General features: G+C 41.5%; 3 protein-coding genes across 11 annotated transcripts in view; all 3 read right to left on the reverse strand.

The window, feature by feature from the left end:
• The window catches only part of MRPS35 (mitochondrial ribosomal protein S35), a 46,383-nt gene extending 39,851 nt beyond the window's left edge, over window positions 1-6,532 (reverse strand). Inside the window, exons 1-2 of one of the 2 annotated variants that reach the window (XM_055395656.2) lie at window positions 6,377-6,532; window positions 1,614-1,660 (exon numbers count right to left, since the gene is read on the reverse strand). In XM_055395656.2, coding sequence (XP_055251631.2) covers window positions 1,614-1,660; window positions 6,377-6,488 — 159 coding nt within the window. In that variant the 5' untranslated portion in view covers window positions 6,489-6,532. The remainder of the gene's footprint in view (window positions 1-1,613; window positions 1,661-6,376) is intronic. The other variant, XM_055395657.2, reaches the window with a different exon arrangement.
• Window positions 6,533-14,414: 7,882 nt separating this feature from the next.
• Window positions 14,415-16,116, reverse strand: REP15 (RAB15 effector protein). The gene has a single exon (XM_055396400.2). It carries the CDS (start codon window positions 15,303-15,305, stop codon window positions 14,607-14,609), a length of 699 nt encoding a protein of 232 aa, XP_055252375.2. The 5' UTR covers window positions 15,306-16,116; the 3' UTR covers window positions 14,415-14,606.
• Window positions 16,117-16,701: 585 nt separating this feature from the next.
• PPFIBP1 (PPFIB scaffold protein 1) overlaps window positions 16,702-18,905 on the reverse strand; it is a 213,284-nt gene continuing 211,080 nt past the window's right edge. For all 8 annotated transcript variants that reach the window (XM_055396393.2, XM_055396391.2, XM_055396392.2 and 5 more), the window contains 2 exons: window positions 18,686-18,751; window positions 16,702-18,559 (listed from right to left, as the gene is read on the reverse strand). In XM_055396393.2, coding sequence (XP_055252368.1) covers window positions 18,473-18,559; window positions 18,686-18,751 — 153 coding nt within the window. In that variant the 3' untranslated portion in view covers window positions 16,702-18,472. The remainder of the gene's footprint in view (window positions 18,560-18,685; window positions 18,752-18,905) is intronic.

The raw sequence follows: 18,905 nt of genomic DNA on the forward strand, positions 1-18,905 counted from the left end.
TCAATCCTTCCTAGCATCAGGGTCTTTTCAAATGAGTCAGCCCTTAGCATCAGGTGGCCAAAGTATTAGAGTTTCAGCTTCAACATCAGTCCCTCCAATGAACAATCAGGACCAATCTCCTTTAGGATGGACTGGTTGGATCTCCTTGCTGTCCAGGGACTCTCAAGAGTCTTCTCCAGCACCACAGTTCAAAAGCATCAATTCTTCAGTGCTCAGCTTTCTTTACAGTCCAACTCTCACATCCATACATGACTACTGGAAAAACCACAGCCTTGACTAGAGTGACCTTTCTTGGTAAAGTAATGTCTCTGCTTTTTAATATGCTATCTAGGTTGGTCATAACTTTCCTTCCAAGGAACAAGTGTCTTTTAATTTCATGGCTGCAATCACCATCTGCAGTGAAATAAAGTCAGCCACTGTTCCCACTGTTTCCCTATCTATTTCCCATGAAGTGTTGGGACCAGATGTCATGATCTTAGGTTTCTGAATGCTGAGTTTTAATCCAACTCTTTCACTCTCCTCTTTCACTTTCATCAAGAGGCTTTTGAGTTCCTCTTCACTTTCTGCCATAAGGGTGGTGTCATCTGCATATCATACTGGTTATTGATATTTCTCCCGGCAATCTTGATTCCAGCTTGTGCTTCTTCCAGCCCAGCATTTCTCATGATATACTCTGCATATAAGTTAAATAAGCAAGGTGACAATATACAGTCTTGACGTACTCCTTTTCCTATTTGGAACCAGTCTGTTGTTTCATGTCCAGTTCTAACTGTTGCTTCCTGACCTGCATACAGGTTTCTCAGGAGGCAGGTCAGGTGGTCTGGGATTCCCATCTCTTTCAGAATTTTCCACAGTTTGTTGTGATCCACATAAGTCAAAGGCTTTGGCATAGTCAATAAAGCAGAAATAGATGTTTTTCTGGAACTCTCTTGCTTTTTCCATGATCCAGCAGATGTTGGCAATTTGATCTCCGGTTCTTCTGCCTTTTCTAAAACCAGCTTGAACATCTGAAAGTTCACGGTTCACGTATTGCTGAAGCCTGGCTTGGAGAATTTTGAGTATGACTTTACTCGCATGTGAGATGAGTGCAACTGTGCAGTAGTTTGAGCATTCTTTGGGATTGCCTTTCTTTGGGATTGGAATGAAAACTGGCCTTTTCCAGTCCTGTGGCCACTGCTGAGTTTTCCAAATTTGGTGCCAGTTAACTTCCAACTAATGTGCCTTTGTTCTGAATCCACACTTATGACGGGACCTTATAATCTGGATTCCTCCACGAAGATGCCCACAGGGTGAGACCAAACTGGTTAGATGAACGAATACATCCTAGGCTGCCTGACTGTTCAAGGCATTGTCAAAAACAATTTTTTATTCTGGTTTATATACCTATTTCCTGGGAGTAAGTGAGTGAGTCTGCCTCTCAAAAGATGTTCCATTCTCAGGGACTTGGGAAAACCAATCAAAGACTAGATAGAGCCAGGCTTCAGGGGTCATCCAGTGCCCATGCCCTTTTGAAGCCTGCTCACGTGGCACCCTCCACCTCATAATGAGGATCCACCTTACTTTAGATCAGAAACCCACACAACAGTCTACACCAGAGCACGTTAACTGCTTACCTTTCTTCTCGGCGGCCTTTCATGTTTGGAGGTTCTTTCTGTTGTAGCTAAAAGACAACACAACAGTTCCAGAGAATTTTATTAGTACAGAGTTGTCCCACATTGTTCATGATCCCACAATTCTCACATAATTTAAAGTATTTAGTAATATAAAAATGAGACAATAATCCATTTTCTGTAAGTTCAGAGACTAAATCATTTTAATGGAAATGAAAAGTCAGAAATAGGGAAGACAATTCAAGAGATACTTGAAAATACACTGTGATTGACAATACATGTGCTTAGTTGCTCAGCAGTGTCGGACTCTTTGCGACCCCATGGACTGCAGCCCTCTTGGCTCCTCTGTCCATGGGGATTCTCCAGGCAAGAACACTGGAGAGGGCTGCGATTCCCTTCTCCAGGGGATCTTCCCAATCCAGGGACTGAACCCAGGTCTCCCGCCTTGTGGGTGGATTCTTTACAGACTGAGCCACCAGGATGATGAGATATAGTTACCTCATCAACTAAAGATATATTTTTAATAACTTTTAAGGTTGTCAAATAAACTCACTTCCCCAAGCTGAAATATCTAGTTAGAAATTAAGTATTTTGCAGCTTTAAAGACAGCTGGTTTGAAATGTTCTAACATATATACTCCTTGGAAGGAAAGTTATGACCAACCTAGATAGTATATTAAAAAGCAGAGACATTACTATGCCAACAAAGGTCCGTCTAGTCAAGGCTATGGTTTTTCCCGTGGTCACGTATGGATGTGAGAGTTGGACTGTGAAGAAAGCTGATCGCCAAAGAATTGATGCTTTTGAACTGTGGTGCTGGAGAACACTCTTGAGAGTCCCTTGTATTGCAAGGAGATCCAACCAGTCCATTCTAAAGGAGATCAATCCTGGGTGTTCATTGGAGGACTGATGCTGAAGCTGAAACTGCAATACTTTGGCCACCTCATGTGACAAGTTGACTCACTGGAAAAGACTCTGATGCTGGGAAAGGTTGGGAGCGGGAGGAGAAGGGGACGACAGAGAATGAGATGGCTGGATGGCATCACCGACTCTGTGGACATGAGTTTGAGTGAACTCCGGGAGTTGGTGATGGACAGGGAGGCCTGGCGTGCTGTGATTCATGGGGTCACGGAGAGTCGGACATGACTGAGAGCCTGAACTGAACTGAACTGAACATGTATTTGGTCATATCTGGTATTATTCTGTTCTTTACGCACACACACAAAATAACCTTCAGTTTTCCGTTTCTATTGTTAACTACAACTGTCAATGCTATAATAGCATCAACAATAACAAAAATCATAGTTATTCCTAATAAATCACATAACTGTACAAGATACATTACTTACATACAGTATCTTTTAAAGTATTATGTCTCTCTAATGTTTTGCTATACTAATATGAAATAACTATATTCAGTATTTTCACACATCCAGACACTGAGCTAAATGCTTTTCATTATCTTATTTAATCTTATTCTTCACAGTAACTACAAGCACTAAATATATTATCCTTATTTAGAGGTCATTTAGCCAAAAAAACTAAAGACAAGGAGTTAGGATGATGACAGCTCAGCACAAAAGACTTCACACTTGAACTACTGTTTCCAGTTTCACTTCCTTCCACAAAGCCCTAGGCTACACTGGACTTTCAGTACCAGGCCCCTGAGTTTTTCTCTGAACTTTCTGTTCTCTCTGCCTGGAATGTGTCTTCCTTTCATCTGCCTGGCTTCTGTCCTTTACTCTCTCTCTGCCTCATTCCTTGATCTGATAAATTCTTATTCACCCCTCAACAGTAATTCACTGATTCATTAAAAAACTGTTTGAGTGACACTGTGTATCAGGAACTCAAAAGGCAGCAATGAACAACAGACATATAGTCCTTGCTCTTACTGAATGCAGTCGGTCAAATAAGGTAACTATTTAGCAAGAAATTTCAATAAATAGTGATAAATATTAATGTAAACATATAGCAAGGGATCCAACTTAGTCAGTTGATTGGGGAAAATATCCCTGAAGTGTACTTTAAGCTAAAACCTTAAAGATGAGCGGGAGGTAGCCATGGGAACAGGCAAGTGAGAAAAAGTGTTAGTGGAAGAGAAGATGGAAAATCAAAGTAAACAAGTCCACAATGGCTGAAATTTAAGAGTGGGGCATAAAGAGCACCCAGAAAAGTGGTATTTAATAGGTCAGAGACAGGGACTTTCCTGATGGTCCAGTTGCTAAGATTCTGCACTCCCAACGCAGGGGGCCTGTGTTCCAGCCCTGGTCAGGGAACTAGATCTAGCATGCCTCAACTAAGACCCAGCACAGCTAGATAAATAAATTTTAAAAAATTTTAAATAAAAGGTCAGAGATACATTCAATAGGCATCTCACCTAAAACACATCACAGACAGAGCTCTTGATTTCTTTGTTCAGTCTCCTCAGTTCCTGTAAACAGTTATCACCAATCATCCAACTGCTCAAAAATCTAACACGCTTCCTTGAGACTTCTGCTCAAGGCCCCATATCAAATCCATCAGGGAGTCTTGTTAGCGTTACCTTCAAAATATATCCCAAATCCAACCACACCAGCATCTCCACTGTTAGGTCAATCCAAGTCACTACCATCTCATTTGGAGCACTACAACAGCTTTCAAACTGGTCTCCTGGCTCCCACTCTGACGTCAAGCACGCCAAACAGCAGTCAGTGATCTTTCAAAAGTATAAATCACATTACATCACTTCCTGTTCAAAACCTACCAATGGGATCCCAAACTTATAATAAAATCCAAGCCAAATGCCTACAAGCCTTTACCAGATCAGGTCATTACGTATCTTTCTGACATCTTTTACTTCTCCTCTTTACGCACTTTAGCTCCAGCCACATTGGTCTTCTGTTTCTTGGTCACACCCATAACCTCGTTCTACTTTTGAGCTTCTGTACTTTCAGCTCCCTATACCAACAAGGCTCTTCCCACAGATGCTCAAACATCACTTCCTCAGGGAGTTCTTTCCTGACTATCCAATCTTGTCTTGACCTACAGCCTCTACTCCCCCAGTCTATTATTCTCAAGACCCTATTTTATTTTTCTTCATAGCATCTGACATTGTTTACCTATTTATAATCTGATTTCCTACCAAGAATGTAAACTTCATGAGATGAAGGACCTGTTTTTATTATTATTATTCATTTATTTATTTACTTTTGGCTGCGCTGGGTCTTCAGCGTTGGGCAGGCTTTTCTCTAGTTGGAGCGAACGAAGGCTTCTCATTGCGGTGGCTTCTGCTGTTGTGGAGCACAGGCTCTGTGGTCTTCGGGTTTCAGTAGCTGCAGCACCTGGGCTCAGTAGTTGGGACTCCCGGACTCTAGAGTACAGGCTCAGTAGTTGTGCACTGGTGCACTGGTTTACTTGCTCTGCTGCATGTGCGATCTTCCCTGACCAGGGATCTAACCCTTTTGTCCCGCATTGGTAGGTGGATTCTTAACCAATGGGCCACCAAGAAGTCTGAAGGGCCCTGCTATATTCCAGTATCTAGAACGCTACCTAGCACACAGTAGGAGTTAAGTATTTGCAGAATGAATAGATGAACGAATGACTAAAAAGTGTTAAGACTATTAAGTGCTATGATGATGCATTAAGGAATTTACCGCTTATCTCAAAGCAATGAAAAATCTTTTGTATATTTTGAACATGGGAGTGGCAAGTTAAGAGTCCCTTTTTGCACACTTCACTCTGGCTGTTGTGAAAATCCAATGTAGGAGATCAAGAGTAGAAATAGAGACCAGCAAAGAACCTACAGGAGAAGAGAGATATGGTGGCCAACTGGGCTTCCCTGGTGGCTCAGAGGTTAAAGCGTCTGCCTCCAATGCGGGAGAGCCGGGTTTGATCCCGATCCCCTGGAGAAGGAAACGGTAACCCACTCCAGTATTCTTGCCTGGAGAATCCCATGGATGGAGAAGCCTGGTAGGCTACAGTCCACGGGGTCGCAAAGAGTCGGACACGACTGAGCGACGGAACGAACGAACGAAACTGGACAGTGAGAAGTATGAATATTAGAAACACTACAGAAAATAGCACGGATAAGACAAGCCGAATGGCTGGCAACGCTCCCTCGACAGAGCTTTTTTGACTCTTGAGGGTTCCTGCTCGGTGTTCCCACCCCCTTACTATATTCACGCTTCTATTAACAGCACCGAACACTGCACAGTACTCCTACCTAGTCTACCCACAACTAGACTTTTCCACTAGATTCCTGCAAGGCAAGAACGGTATCGGGCAGCCCTAAGCTCTCTCTTGAATGAAGGTCACCTCAGTAACGCCTATTGAATGAAGGTCAACTCCCTTTGGTGACAGAGCTAGCCCTGGAATTCAGAGCTGTACCGTGTTCCAGGCCATTTGTGTGCCTCTCTTAAATTTCGGGAAAATCTGTGGTTCAGCATCACCCAACAAATATTACAAGAACCAGCAACCAGAGAGAGACTTGTGCCGCTGGCCTTGGGAGAGACTGCCAGAAAGCGCAGGTCACGGAGAAGGTGGGGGAGCAAGCCCGCGGCGCCCCGAGGACCAGAAAGAGAAACTGACCGCCAGGAACAAGGCGACACTCAGCGCAGGGGGTACACCTAGGTCCGCGGTTTCCCTACTAGAAGGGCCAGTGACCGGCTACGGAGGACGCACTGGCATCCTCAGGGTGGCTCTGGCTCCGCCACCGCAGCCGCCATCATGCACCCGTATTCCGCCCGCTTACAGCCCCCAAAGTCCGGAGGCGACGCGGCAGACACTTACGCGGGCTTAGTCTCGGAGCGCCAGTGACAGGAGCCACAGCGGTAGAAAAGGCACGAAGGGTCCTGGCTCGCGTCTGCAGAGCCAGCCACGCAGGGAGCGCGGGGGCCGCCATGTCAGCCAGGACGGCAAGCGAGAGGGGACAAGCGCGGCTCCGGGTCAAGGGGCGGGCTTCAGGCCCCACTGCGCAGGCGGCGAGCCTGGCCCCGTCCCCGGGGAGGGAGAAACGGGAAGCACGCGGGCCTCGGAAAGCAGAGCCAGAGGCAACTAGCTATGCTAGAAAATACTCTCCACGTAGAAAAAGGAATGGAAAGAGAACAAAAAGATTTTGTAAAACAATCAAAGCTGTCAGCCCAAAGACAGTTGCAAAGAAGGACCATAAAGGATGGGAGAAGAAGGACCATAAAGGATGGGAGAAATGTGGCTTATTGGAGGGCAGGTGAGGAAGGAATCTCAGATGGTCTGGGAGTCTGGCAGTCTACCCTAAGGCCCTGCTTCTTTGCAGTTGCTGATTTTCTGCACTTTCTTGAATTAAAGTCTTCAGCTAGTGCAAGTGATGCGCTTTAAGGAGAGAGGCAGTATCCAATAATAAGTAAGAGGATGGCCTTTTCAGCCAGACTAGTTGAGTTCAGTTCAGTCTCTCCCTTGTGTCCAATTCTTTGCGACCCCGTGGGCTGTAGCATGCCAGGCTTCCCTGTCCATCACCAGCTCCCGGAGTTTACTCAAAATCATGTCTATTGAGTGGGTGATGCCGTCCAACCATCTCATTCAGTGTCCTCCCCTTCTCCTCCTGCCCTCAATCTTTCCCAGCATCAGGGTCTTTTCAAATGAGTCAGTTCTTTGTGTCGGGTGGCCAAAGAATTGTAGTTTCAGCTTCAGCATCAGTCTTTCCAATGCCTATTAGGGACTGATTTCCTTTAGGATAGACTGGTTGGATCGCCTTGCAGTCCAAGAGATTTTCTCAAGAGTCTTCCCCAACACCAGTTCAAAAGCAGCAATTCTTCAGTGCTCACTTTTCTTTACAGTCCAACTCTCACATCCCATACATGACTACTGGAAAAAACATAGCTTTGACTAGACAGACCTTTGTTGGCAAAGTAATGTCTCTGATTTTTAATATGCTGTCTAGGTTGGTCATAACTTTTCTTCCAAGGAGCAAGGATCTTTTAATTTCGTGGCTGCAGTCACCATCTGCAGTGATTTTGGAGGCCCAAAAAATAAAGTCTCTCACTGTTTTCCACTGTTTCCCTATCTATTTGCCTTGAAGTGATGGGACCAGATGCCAGGATCTTAATTTTTTGAATGTTGAGTTTTAACCCAACTTTTTCACTCTCCTCTTTCACTTTCATCAAGAGGCTCTTAAGTTCTTCTTCACCTTCTGCCATCAGAGTGGTGTCATCTGCATATCTGAGATTATCGATATTTCTCCCTGCAATCTTGATTCCAGCTTGTGCTTCATCCAGTCCAGCATTTCTCATGATGTACTCTGCAGATAAGTTAAATAAGCAGGGTGACAATATACAGTCTTGACGTGCTCCTTTCCAGACTTGGAACCAGTCTGTTGTTCCATGTCCAATTCTAACTGTTGCTTCTTGACCTGCATACAGATTTCTCAGGAGGTAGGTCACGGGGTCTGGTATTCCCATCTCTTTCAGAATTTTCCACAGTTTGTTGTTATCCACGGAGTTAAAGGCTTTGGCATAGTCAATAAAGCAGAAGTAGATGTTTTTCTGGAACTCTCTTTTTCAATGATCCAGAGGATGTTGGCAATTTGATCTCTGGTTTCTCTGCCTTTTCTAAATCCAGCTTGAACATCTGGAAATTCACAGTTCACATACTGTTGAAGAGTTTTGCTTGAAGAATTTTGAGCATTACTTTTCTAGCATTTGAGATGAGTGCAATGGTTTGGTGGTTTAAGCATTCTTTGGCATTGCCTTTCTTTGGGATTGGAATGAAAACTGACCTCTTTCAGTCCTGTGGTCACTGCTGAGTTTTCCAAATTAGCTGACATATTGAGTGCAGTGCCTTCACAGCATCTTTTAGCATTTGAAATAGCTCTACTGGAATTCCATCACCTCCACTAGCTTTGTTCGTAGTGATGCTTCCTAAGGCCCACTTGATTTTGCATTCCAGGATGTCTGGCTCAAGGTGAGTGTTTACACCATCGTGATTATCTGGGTCATGAAGATCTTTTCTGTATAGTTCTTCTGTGTATTCTTGCTGCCTCTTCTTAATATCCTCTGCTTGTTAGGTCCACACCATTTCTGTCCTTTATTGTGCTCGTCTTTGCGTGAAAAGTTCCCTTGGTATCTCTAATTTTCTTGAAGAGATCTGTAGTCTTTCCCATTCTATTGTTTTCCTCTGTTTCTTTGCATTGGTCACTGAGGAAGGCTTTCTTCTCTCTCCTTGCTATTTTTTGGAACTCTGCATTCAAATGGGTTTATCTTTCCTTTTCTCATTTTCGTTTCACTTTTTTTTTTTTTCATATATATGTGTAAGGCCTCCTCAGACACCGTTTTGCCTTTTTGCATTTGTTTTTCTTGGGGATGGTCTTGATCACTGCCTTCTGTATAGTGTCACAGACCTCCATTCATAGTTCTTCAGGCACTCTATCAGATCTAGTCCCTTAAATCTATTTCTCACTTCCACTGTATAATCATAAAGGAATTGACTTAGGTCATACCTGAATGGTCTAGTGGTTTTCCCTACTTTCTTCAATATAAGTCTGAATTTGGCAATAAGGAGTTCATGATGAGTCTCAATCAGATCCCAGTCTTGTTTTTTCTGACTGTATAGAGCTTCTCCATCTTAGGCTGCAAAGAATATAATCAGTCTGATTTCGGTGATGTCCATGTGTAGAGTCTTCTCTTGTGTTGTTGGAAGAGGGTGTTTGGATTGAACCTGGGTCTCCTGCACTGAAGGCAGATTCTTTATGGTCTGAACCACTAAGAGAGCTCCTATAGGCTTTAACTATAATCAATGATTCTGTTAACTTGTTTGTAGATCAGGTTAGAATTACAATAAGGCAGAACTCATCAGGACCTAGAAAATGATGGTAATCCTTAGAAGAGCTCTCTTATTTTCTACCCTAGGATGGATTAACATACAACCCTTATGAAAATTATCCTGTTTTTTTCAATCGATATGTATAATACTTAAGTACATGATTATAATAAGAACAACTGGAAATAAACAGAACTGAGCCTTGTTAAGCATACCAGGTAGAGCAGGTGTGCAGGTGTCCTAGAGTATTCTACCTGTGAACATTCAGTGTGCTATGGGCATCAATAAGCATGCAGCATTATAATAACAAGTATTAGTAGTAATCACCTTCCTCATCTTTTCTGGCCTCTTTATCATCCCATTATTGTTCCAAAGTGGAAGTATGGTGTGTTAGATGTGTTTGTTTCCTAGGGCTGCTATAACAAAGAACCAGAAACTGGGTGACTTAAAACAACAGACATTTATTCTCTCACAGTTCTGAAACTAGAAGTCCAAAATCCAGGTGTTGGCAAGAGGTGGTTCCTTCTGGAGGGTCTAATGGAGAATGTTTATGCCTGTCTGTCCCTCTCCTAGTTTCTGACAGTTGCTGGCAGTTTCTGGCATACTTTGGTTTGTAGACACATGACTCTAATCTCTGTCTCCGTCTTCACATGGTATTCTCCCATCCTCCATTTTTAAGATTTAAAGCATGGCCTTTAAGTCATGGGTGTGGGATTTGAATCCAGGTTCTGTTTCTTTGTGATCTTGGGCAAGTCCACCTAAACTCTCTGAGCTTCAGTTTCATAGAAAATGGGAACAGTATCATCTTCCTGAAAACCACTGTGATTAGGTGAGTAATGTTTTCAAAGCCATAATATAAAAGGTGGCCATTCAAATTAAGCTTAGGGTCAATGCAGCGACCACTTTTCCTCTCAATTTTGTATATTTTAGTAGAATAAAGTGCAAGGCCTATCCCATAGACATTTAGGGACAAATGAGAATGAATCCTTAGAGAATTAGTTCATATCCAGAGACTTCTCAATTTCTGAGCAACATGTTAAGAGATTCAGTTCCTCGTTCAAACTGCTTGTGATTTCTTCCTTTTGTTTTACTCTCTCCCTAAGACTAAAGTAGATCAGTATAAAGTAGATCAATTCTTTTGGAGTTAGAAGAGCCGGAAAATTCTTATTGTTTTCTCTGATAGCAAATACTATGAAATTTGTTCTATATTAAAAGTTAAAATGTTACTTGTAATGCTATAAATGGGCAATAATGCTGTTCATGCAGTATAAAGAGTAAAGCATGTACTGTCATGTACATAGAAGTTAGTAAGAATAACAAAACTTTTCAGTTAGAAAAGATGTTAGAGGGATAATCACTCAATCATGATAAAAATCTTTTTTTAAGCCTTCATGACCAAATAATCCAACAAAATATAGAAGTCAGGTCAGTTTCGTGGGCTTGTGACTTACACATAGAAGAGCCCTGTGCTTGGCTTAATATTTGTTGTCTCTGTCTTGAAATTTTTTACAAAGGGCTCTGTATTTTCAGTTTGTATTTGGTCCCACAAATTATGTAGCCAAGTCTACATATGTAGATCAATTTTAAATATTGATTTTTTTTTTTACAATTGATTTTTGCTATATTTGAAATCTGCATTAATCCAATGACTGTTAGGGAACTGTTTTTAGTTAAAAAAAAAAAAAACATAAAAAGTGAGTGAACCAAATTTCCAGTTATAGGATAAAGTACTAATGATGTAATGCACAACATGATGATTATGATTAACACTGCTGTATGATAAAATTGAAAGTTGTGAAGAGAAGAGATCCTGAGAGTTCTTGTCACATGGAAAAATTTTTTTTCTTTTTTCTTGTATCTATAAGAGATGGACATTGACTAAACTTATTGTGATAATCATTTCATAATGTATTAAGTCAGATTATGATGATGTACACTTAGATTTATCCTGTGCTGCATGCCAGTTATATCTCCGTAAAGCTGGAAAAATGAACTCAAAAATAAATACACACTTACCAAAAAAAGCTAGCGAAGTTGTTGATTCACAAGCATGTTAGATAAACAATATGTAAATATATCCAGGTATGTGGATGGACTTTGGAACCCAAATATCCATCCAGACAGTACACATTAAATATATCATGGTGTATACATACAACAGAGAGGACTACTTAGACATATCTTAATCCTAGTTGAACATTATAATTACTTTAGGAGATTGAAACAAAATCTGTCTCGGTTCCCTCTCTCTGAGATACTGACCAGTTGATCTAGGTGTGTGTGCAGCCTTGGCGTTTTTTTTTTTTTTTTTTGCTTTTAAGTTTCCCAAGTGAATCTAATATGCATGCAGGGTTGAGAACAGAACCATTGATGTCAGCCCAGAAAAGAGGAAAGTGAATATAATTGTATTAACATGGAAAATTGTCCACAATATTGTAAAGTTTTTTTTTAAATGCAGGTTATAAGTTATTTGTAGATCATATGATTATACTTGTGTAAAATATGTTTAATACACAATACAAGTTCTGGAATGGTAAACAATAAACTGGTACAGGGGTCAGTGTAAGACTCATGAAGAAGTAACTTTCTATTCTTCTGTACTTAAATCTTTACACAAAAATGCTGATTTAAAAAAAATGAGAATACAGTATTTTTAAAATCAGTAAAAGCTTCACGTATTTATTTTCATTTATTTTCATGGTGAGTCTTTGATTTATATCTTCCAGCTCTTTATCACATGAATACTTACAATTTGTACTAGACACATCAAAATTTTGGTAAGCTTACCCTTCAATAAAATAGAAAAGTGTTGTTATAAGCATTGTCTCCTTTGAATTAGCTGAAGTCATTCCCCTTTCACAGATTAAGAAAACAGAGTTAAATCACTAGATTCTACTTTTAAAAAGAACTGAGACTCAAACCCACATCTGAGTCCAAGTTTCATACTCTTTTTTACTCTATTATACCACCTCCTTGATAGCTTGCCCTACACAGCACTGATGCAGACAGGGGTCACTCTATACAAGGAAACAGAAGTTGACTGAGTAGTATAACCTTCCAGGTATATTCCAAGTAGGAATAATTATTGCTTAACAACACGAAGAGATGCCTCTCATGCCTATTTGTACCTACTTATTGAAGACAGAAGGCTAAAATGTTTTCCTTGAACTTTTGGTTTCCTGGAATGAAGGAATGTCATATTTAAGAAGTTTGGAAATAAATGTTCTAATTGTGATATATTGCATCCAATCATCAGCAAATGATGTATGCTTTACCATCAACTGTTCCTAACCTGCGGGGAAGGCAATGGCAAGCCACTCCAGTACTCTTGCCTGGAAAATCCCATGGATGGAGGAGCCTGGTAGGCTGCAGTCCATGGGGTCGGTACGAGTCAGACATGACTGAGCAACTTCACTTTCACACATTGGAGAAGGAAATGGCAACCCACTCCAGTGTTCTTGCCTGGAGAATCCCAGGGACGGGGGAGCCTGTTGGGCTGCCGTCTATGAAGTCGCACAGAGTCGGACACGACTGAAGTGACTTAGCAGCAGCAGCAGTTCCTAATCTGACCTCTTCACCCCTTCTCTTCTGCCACTTTGCTCGAGAACACTCTTTTCTCTCACATGTGTATGTGACTGTGTGTGTGAGCATGCATGCGTGCTCTGTTGTGTCCAACTCTTTGTGACCCCATGGACTGTAGCCGACCAGGTTCCTCTGTCCATGGATTTCCCAGGCAAGAATACTGGAGTGGGTTGTAATTTCCTTCTCCAAGGGATCTTCCTGATCCAGGAATTGAACCTACGTTTCCTTACCACTGAGCTACTTGGGAAGCCCCAAATCTTTTTTCCCACTTGAGTTATTATAAGTTTCCGAGCTGCCCCCTGGGCTCTGCTGCTACTCTTTCCTCCCTACAGTCTAGTCTCCACCCAGGAACTGAGTGAGGGTTTTAGTGTCTAAGTCAGATCAAGGCATATCTGTCCCCATATCACTCAGAATAAAATCCAGAGTCCTTACCAGTGTGATCTGCTTCTCCTGTCTGCTGGCTCCTTCCCTGACTGTCTCCTGTCAGTCTTCTCCCCGCTCACTCTGCCTCTGTTACTAGGTCTCGAACACATCAACTCCATTCCCAGGTCAGGCATCTGCAGATTCCTATGTCTAGAACACTCTTTTCCAGATACCTGCATTTGATGATCTCTCTCCATTCACATTTCCGGTAAATTGCCCCTTCTCTCTGAGGCCTTCCTTAACCACCTCATATAAAATAGTATCTCCTTTTCCTTTACACTACCCCTGACGTGCATTTAAAATATATGCAGGTATTTATTTATTGCCATCTTTCACCATTAAGAGGGAAACTCCCTAAGAGTAGGGACTTTGTTCATTTTACTGCTGGACTGGCAAGGCATAGAACAGGGCCTTTCAAGTAACAGGCATTTAACAATCATGTGTGAATGAATCAAGCTTCCCTTTACACTTTTAAGTATTCTTTTTGCTTCTGTCCTCTAGAAGCATAGAGGAAAAATTATTATTCCTTCCCTAGCTGTTTTAATTCACCCCAGCTTTTAAGTAAATATAGTTTTTATATATGAATATACTTTCCTTACTGCAAATGCTAAATAGATGTTAATCATTATTACAAGGGATTGTGATATGGGTTAAAATCATAGGTAAAGCTAACACTCAAGCAAGTCCCAAAGGGATTCCACCAAGGGCCTCTCTGCCGAGAGCAGGCAGCTTGGGATGAGGGGGGAGCCTTGGTAGAGAGGAAGAGAGCCAGGCTCAGTTTTGCTTATGTGTCCTGAATTGAAACTGGTTTGGTATTAATAAATACAACTGTTCTGTAGTCTTATGCACCCCCTTGCCCTCCCCACCTCCCACCCATAGCAGTCAAAACCCACTTTTAAATGCTAGACTTACTCTTATCAAACACAATTTGTTTTCATTGAACTTTAAGGGTGACTTTATTATCCTTTCCTCCCACTTTTATTGTTGAATAATAAATAAAAGATTAAGCTAAATTTTTCCATTTTCCCTGAAATATAGGTAGGCTTTTTTTTCTGTCCATAATCATGACACTAGGATGTTTTGACCCAGGAGATGGTTTTCATTCAATGTGGGGTGGTGGGAAGGGGAGAAAAAAAATCCCTTGAGAGGACAAACTTGCTTATTAGAAGAAAATATTTTTGTTTTCTTTTTATCTTACAGGCCAGTCTCATCTCACACGGCCAGTTCAAAGGATGCTAATATAAACCTTGCCCACCTCTCTAAGCCCATCTTTCTTACTCAGACAGTTTCCAAGCAGCTCCCTGATGGAGATACAATCTTCCGTTTCCAGGATGAATCGTGCCACAGCTGTCCCTCCCAGCAGATGACCCTTCATTGTCTCTCTCTTGACACTGTCCAGGACAACTCCTCGGATGTCTTTAGGGTTTCCTGGCACACCAAAGATGATACACAGGCCAAGACAGTCCTCTCCTATCAGGTTACAGAATTCTTCCAGCTTGTCGAACCTACTTTTCTTGCTGGAAGACTTCTTTGCCTTGGAATCTGGGTTGGAGGGGTCAGATTCCACAGGAGGAAGAGAAGCCATCTGCAGTGTCTGCACAGCCAGCTGAAGCTGTATTTGCTTATCGGATCCCCAGAAGGTCCAAACCCAATCTGCCCCGAACAGGAAGGCTTGGTGCTTGGTCATCTTGGTGGTGGAGAGCCACTTGTCAGCTCCTTTCTCTTGGCAGAAAGTGACAAAGTGGATTAAGAAGATCTCATTGAGAGTATTTGCATCTGGGCACAGATTGCTCAGTGTGTCTTCAAATCCAAGATAGGCCTTCAGTTTCTGAGCTGCGTGGACGATAGCTCCACTGACCACCTCACAGACGCTGAGAACCTCTTTGTCCTTTGGAGCCAGCTGTTGTGATGGTTTCTGCCCCATTTCCCTGCACACGCTGAACACTACTTCTAGATATTGAGCACGTGAACTGCTCTTTTTCAGAGTAAAAATTTTGCAGTGAAGTCACATCTGTGAATGTGGTCCCAGTTTTCAAACTCTACAAGTAAGCATATATACACACAGCTAAACAAACATGTGAGGTGTTCCTGTTTGCCAACTGGGTGTGTTGTACTCATATTGAGTCCTGCTGGTTTATTAAGTCAGAGATACTAACTTTCACAAAAAATCATCTGTCTTCTAGTTATATTCACCTAACTTTAAATATTCGGTAACCTCTTCTGAGACAAGTTTCCTTTTTTCAAGTTTTTAGTTTATTAAAAAATACTATTTAGTTCTTTAAAGAAAGAAACATATGTATATAACCAACTTCTTTCTACAACTAACTTCTTCAAACTTGTAGGCAAGTCATTTCCGTTTCCTTTTCCGATACCCCTTTGCCATGATTCCTTATCCCCCAAGCTCAGCTGCCTGTGTTTCCTTTCATGAGAAAGTTTCTGAAGCAAAGGCCTTAAATTTTCAACTGTTGATACAGGCTATGCATGCTCAGTGGCTTCAGTCATGTCTGACTCTTTTCAACCCTATGGACTGTAGCCTTCCAGGCTCCTCTGTCCATAGGATTCTCCAGGCAACAGTACTGGAGTGGGTTTCTGTGCCCTCCTCCAGGGGATCTTCCCGACTCAGGGATCGAACCCATGTCTCTTACCTTTCCTGCTTTGCAGGTGGTTCTTTACTGCTGAGCCACGGGGAAGCCCTGATACAGGTTATAGACCCCCGCCTCAAACAAATTTCTGAGAGTTTGTGAGCTGTAAAGAGTTGGTGTTCAGTTCAGTTCAGTGCAGTTCAGTCGCTCAGTCGTGTCCGACTCTCCGTGACCCCATGAATCACAGCACGCCAGGCCTCCCTGTCCATCACCAACTCCCGGAGTTCACTCAAACTCATGTCCACAGAGTCGGTGATGCCATCCAGCCATCTCATTCTCCGTCATCCCCTTCTCCTCCCGCCCCCAACCTTTCCCAGCATCAGAGTCTTTTCCAGTGAGTCAACTCGTCGCATGAGGTGGCCAAAGTATTGCAGTTTCAGCTTTAGCATCAGTCCCTCCAGTGAACACCCAGGATTGATCTCCTTTAGAATGGACTGGTTGGATCTCCTTGCAGTATAAGGGACTCTCAAGAGTCTTCTCCAACACCACAGTTCAAAAGCATCGATTCTTCGGCGATCAGCTTTCTTCACAGTCCAACTCTCACATCCATACATGACCACGGGAAAAACCATTGCCTTGACTAGACGGACCTTGGTTGGTGTTACTATTCTTTAAATCCAAAATAAAGGCAACTTGGTTATTCCCAGTAAAGGAAAACAAAGTAACACACAATACAAATATGAGGCAGTTATCAATTGACTTTATTTCTTTTCATATGGTAATACCAGCAGTGTAAATATCTTGTAAAAAGAATATATATCATCAAAAAAATTTAACCTTATCACATATCATCAGTGATGTTACACTGTCCTGAATAAGGAATATTTGGCATCTGTAACAGTCTCCTGGTATTTTTAACCAGGACTGAATAACAAATGGTTTTTCAAATGGTGACATATGTTCACATTGAAATAAAACACCAATACAGAAAGAGTCCGATACAGTTACCAAATAGTGCATGATAGGGAGCAAAAATATTATTGGCATTGAGTCGTTTTAATTATGAATAAATAGTAATTTAGTATCACAGGGTTCCTTGATAAGAAACTTGGAAACTTGCTAACTTGAAAAGTCATACCACTGACATTCAAATATAGTTTATTAGGCAAGTCTTCGGACATATATTGAACTGCCCACCCTAAGCTTATTTTTGAAAACCTGTCCTTACCACCACTGACTATCATAAGTAATGAGATAGTAGTGAACAAAAAATTGGATATCTTTCTGATACCTCTAGAAAATAATAAACACAATAACGGTTTTTATTGCAGCTTTCAATTTTCTTGATAAAGAATATTTGGGCCCTGTGTTACGGAGAAACATGAACTGCATTTTATCATCACACTATAGCCATTATGAAACTAATTTTGCAGTCTTTGAGTTACTGAAATCTGAGACAAAATGTTCAGACAAGTATTCAACTTTTTAAAAAAAATCCATTTGCTGATAGTCTGAGAAATGTGCAATTAATAACATTACGCAGACTGTTAGTATTTTGATGCAATGATATGTTTAGCAAAGAGGAAGATAAGAAGCTTAATACTGTAAAGGGTTTTGTTTTGGTTTCTTCAGGAATTATTTCTACAAATTTTGGGGGAGTTTCTTGAATGCATACATGTTAATAGCACTTAAAATGTCCCTCAGTTTCTTCCTTATGAGTTAAGAGGATCCAAGACTAAGGCTGAAATTCTTAAAAAGCTATTCAACAATTTTGTGAGGTGTCATCAAAGAAGGGGTATTTCACATATGTTAATTTAGTCTGAATGATCAACATCATTAGAATTCAGTTTTGGGGAAAGAAAGATCATTTGGATCTCTCCAGAAACAGCTGGTATACAAAAATTTTGATCATTCTATTTTTTTAACGTGATCTTTTTACCATCTTCCTTATGTTACAAAATAAAAGTTCTATTTTCTATGTACTAAGTATATACATATATTTAGAAAAATATATAAAAATAGGACAATAAGAGGCAAGTGGAGGTGTGGCTGGCATATAGTGGGCACACTGAATGCCTAAGAAATTCCACAATTTTATTTCAAAAGCATGTAACATCCTGCTTCGAGGGCCGCAGTGCTGTCACATCGACGTGACAAAATCATTCACATACTGGTCACTGCTTCCCAAATCCTCCATGCTGTGAATGTGGGTGGAAAGACTATGGTAAAATACTCATATTAAATGCAACACTTTAAATATAATATATCACAGATTTTTTTTTTTACATTAAATAGAGGAGAAACAATTATACTCTCATTCACCAGTGTCTCAATTGTCATGGCAACTTTAGAATCAGCACCTAGTCCCTGCTTTCCATCTCCACTTCCACATAAGAAGTGGGAACGATAAACAATACATAGTCTGTGGCTTGCTGTAGACACTGTGAGTGTCCGAGGCATAAAGTGGAACAAAGTTGAAGGGCTCCCTGCTCTCATCCAGGTGCTACGGTCAGACGTTCGAGTCTTCATCGGTGATGCTGGCACTGGGGGAACGGGCAGCGAAATCTTTAAACATGTCATCTTCCTTTAACATGTGCTGGAAGACAAGGAGGAGGGAGTCACACACACCAGGCACCTTGAGCTCTCTACTACACAGGCAGTCCCCTTTGGGGTGACTGTCAAGCTTATTTTGAGAACATTTGAAATTCACTTTACAACTTACAGTTAGGTTGTTGATGCCCTCAGAGAATGCACCTATCTGTCTCACTGTCCCTTCTGAGTCTTCCATCTGCAATGAACACACCACGACATGACAGACTCATTTGCACAATTTCAAGATAAATGCAGCAAAGTGCACACAAGTCTAAGAAGAAACAGTGCAAGTGGCACTGAATGGGGTGGAAGCAAGAGAGTACTTCCGATGCCATCTCCTCCTACGACTG

This window comes from Moschus berezovskii, chromosome 6, assembly GCF_049115385.1.
Source record: "Moschus berezovskii isolate FMDL1 chromosome 6, NW_MosBer_1.0, whole genome shotgun sequence".
NCBI classification, from domain to species: Eukaryota; Metazoa; Chordata; class Mammalia; order Artiodactyla; family Moschidae; genus Moschus; species Moschus berezovskii.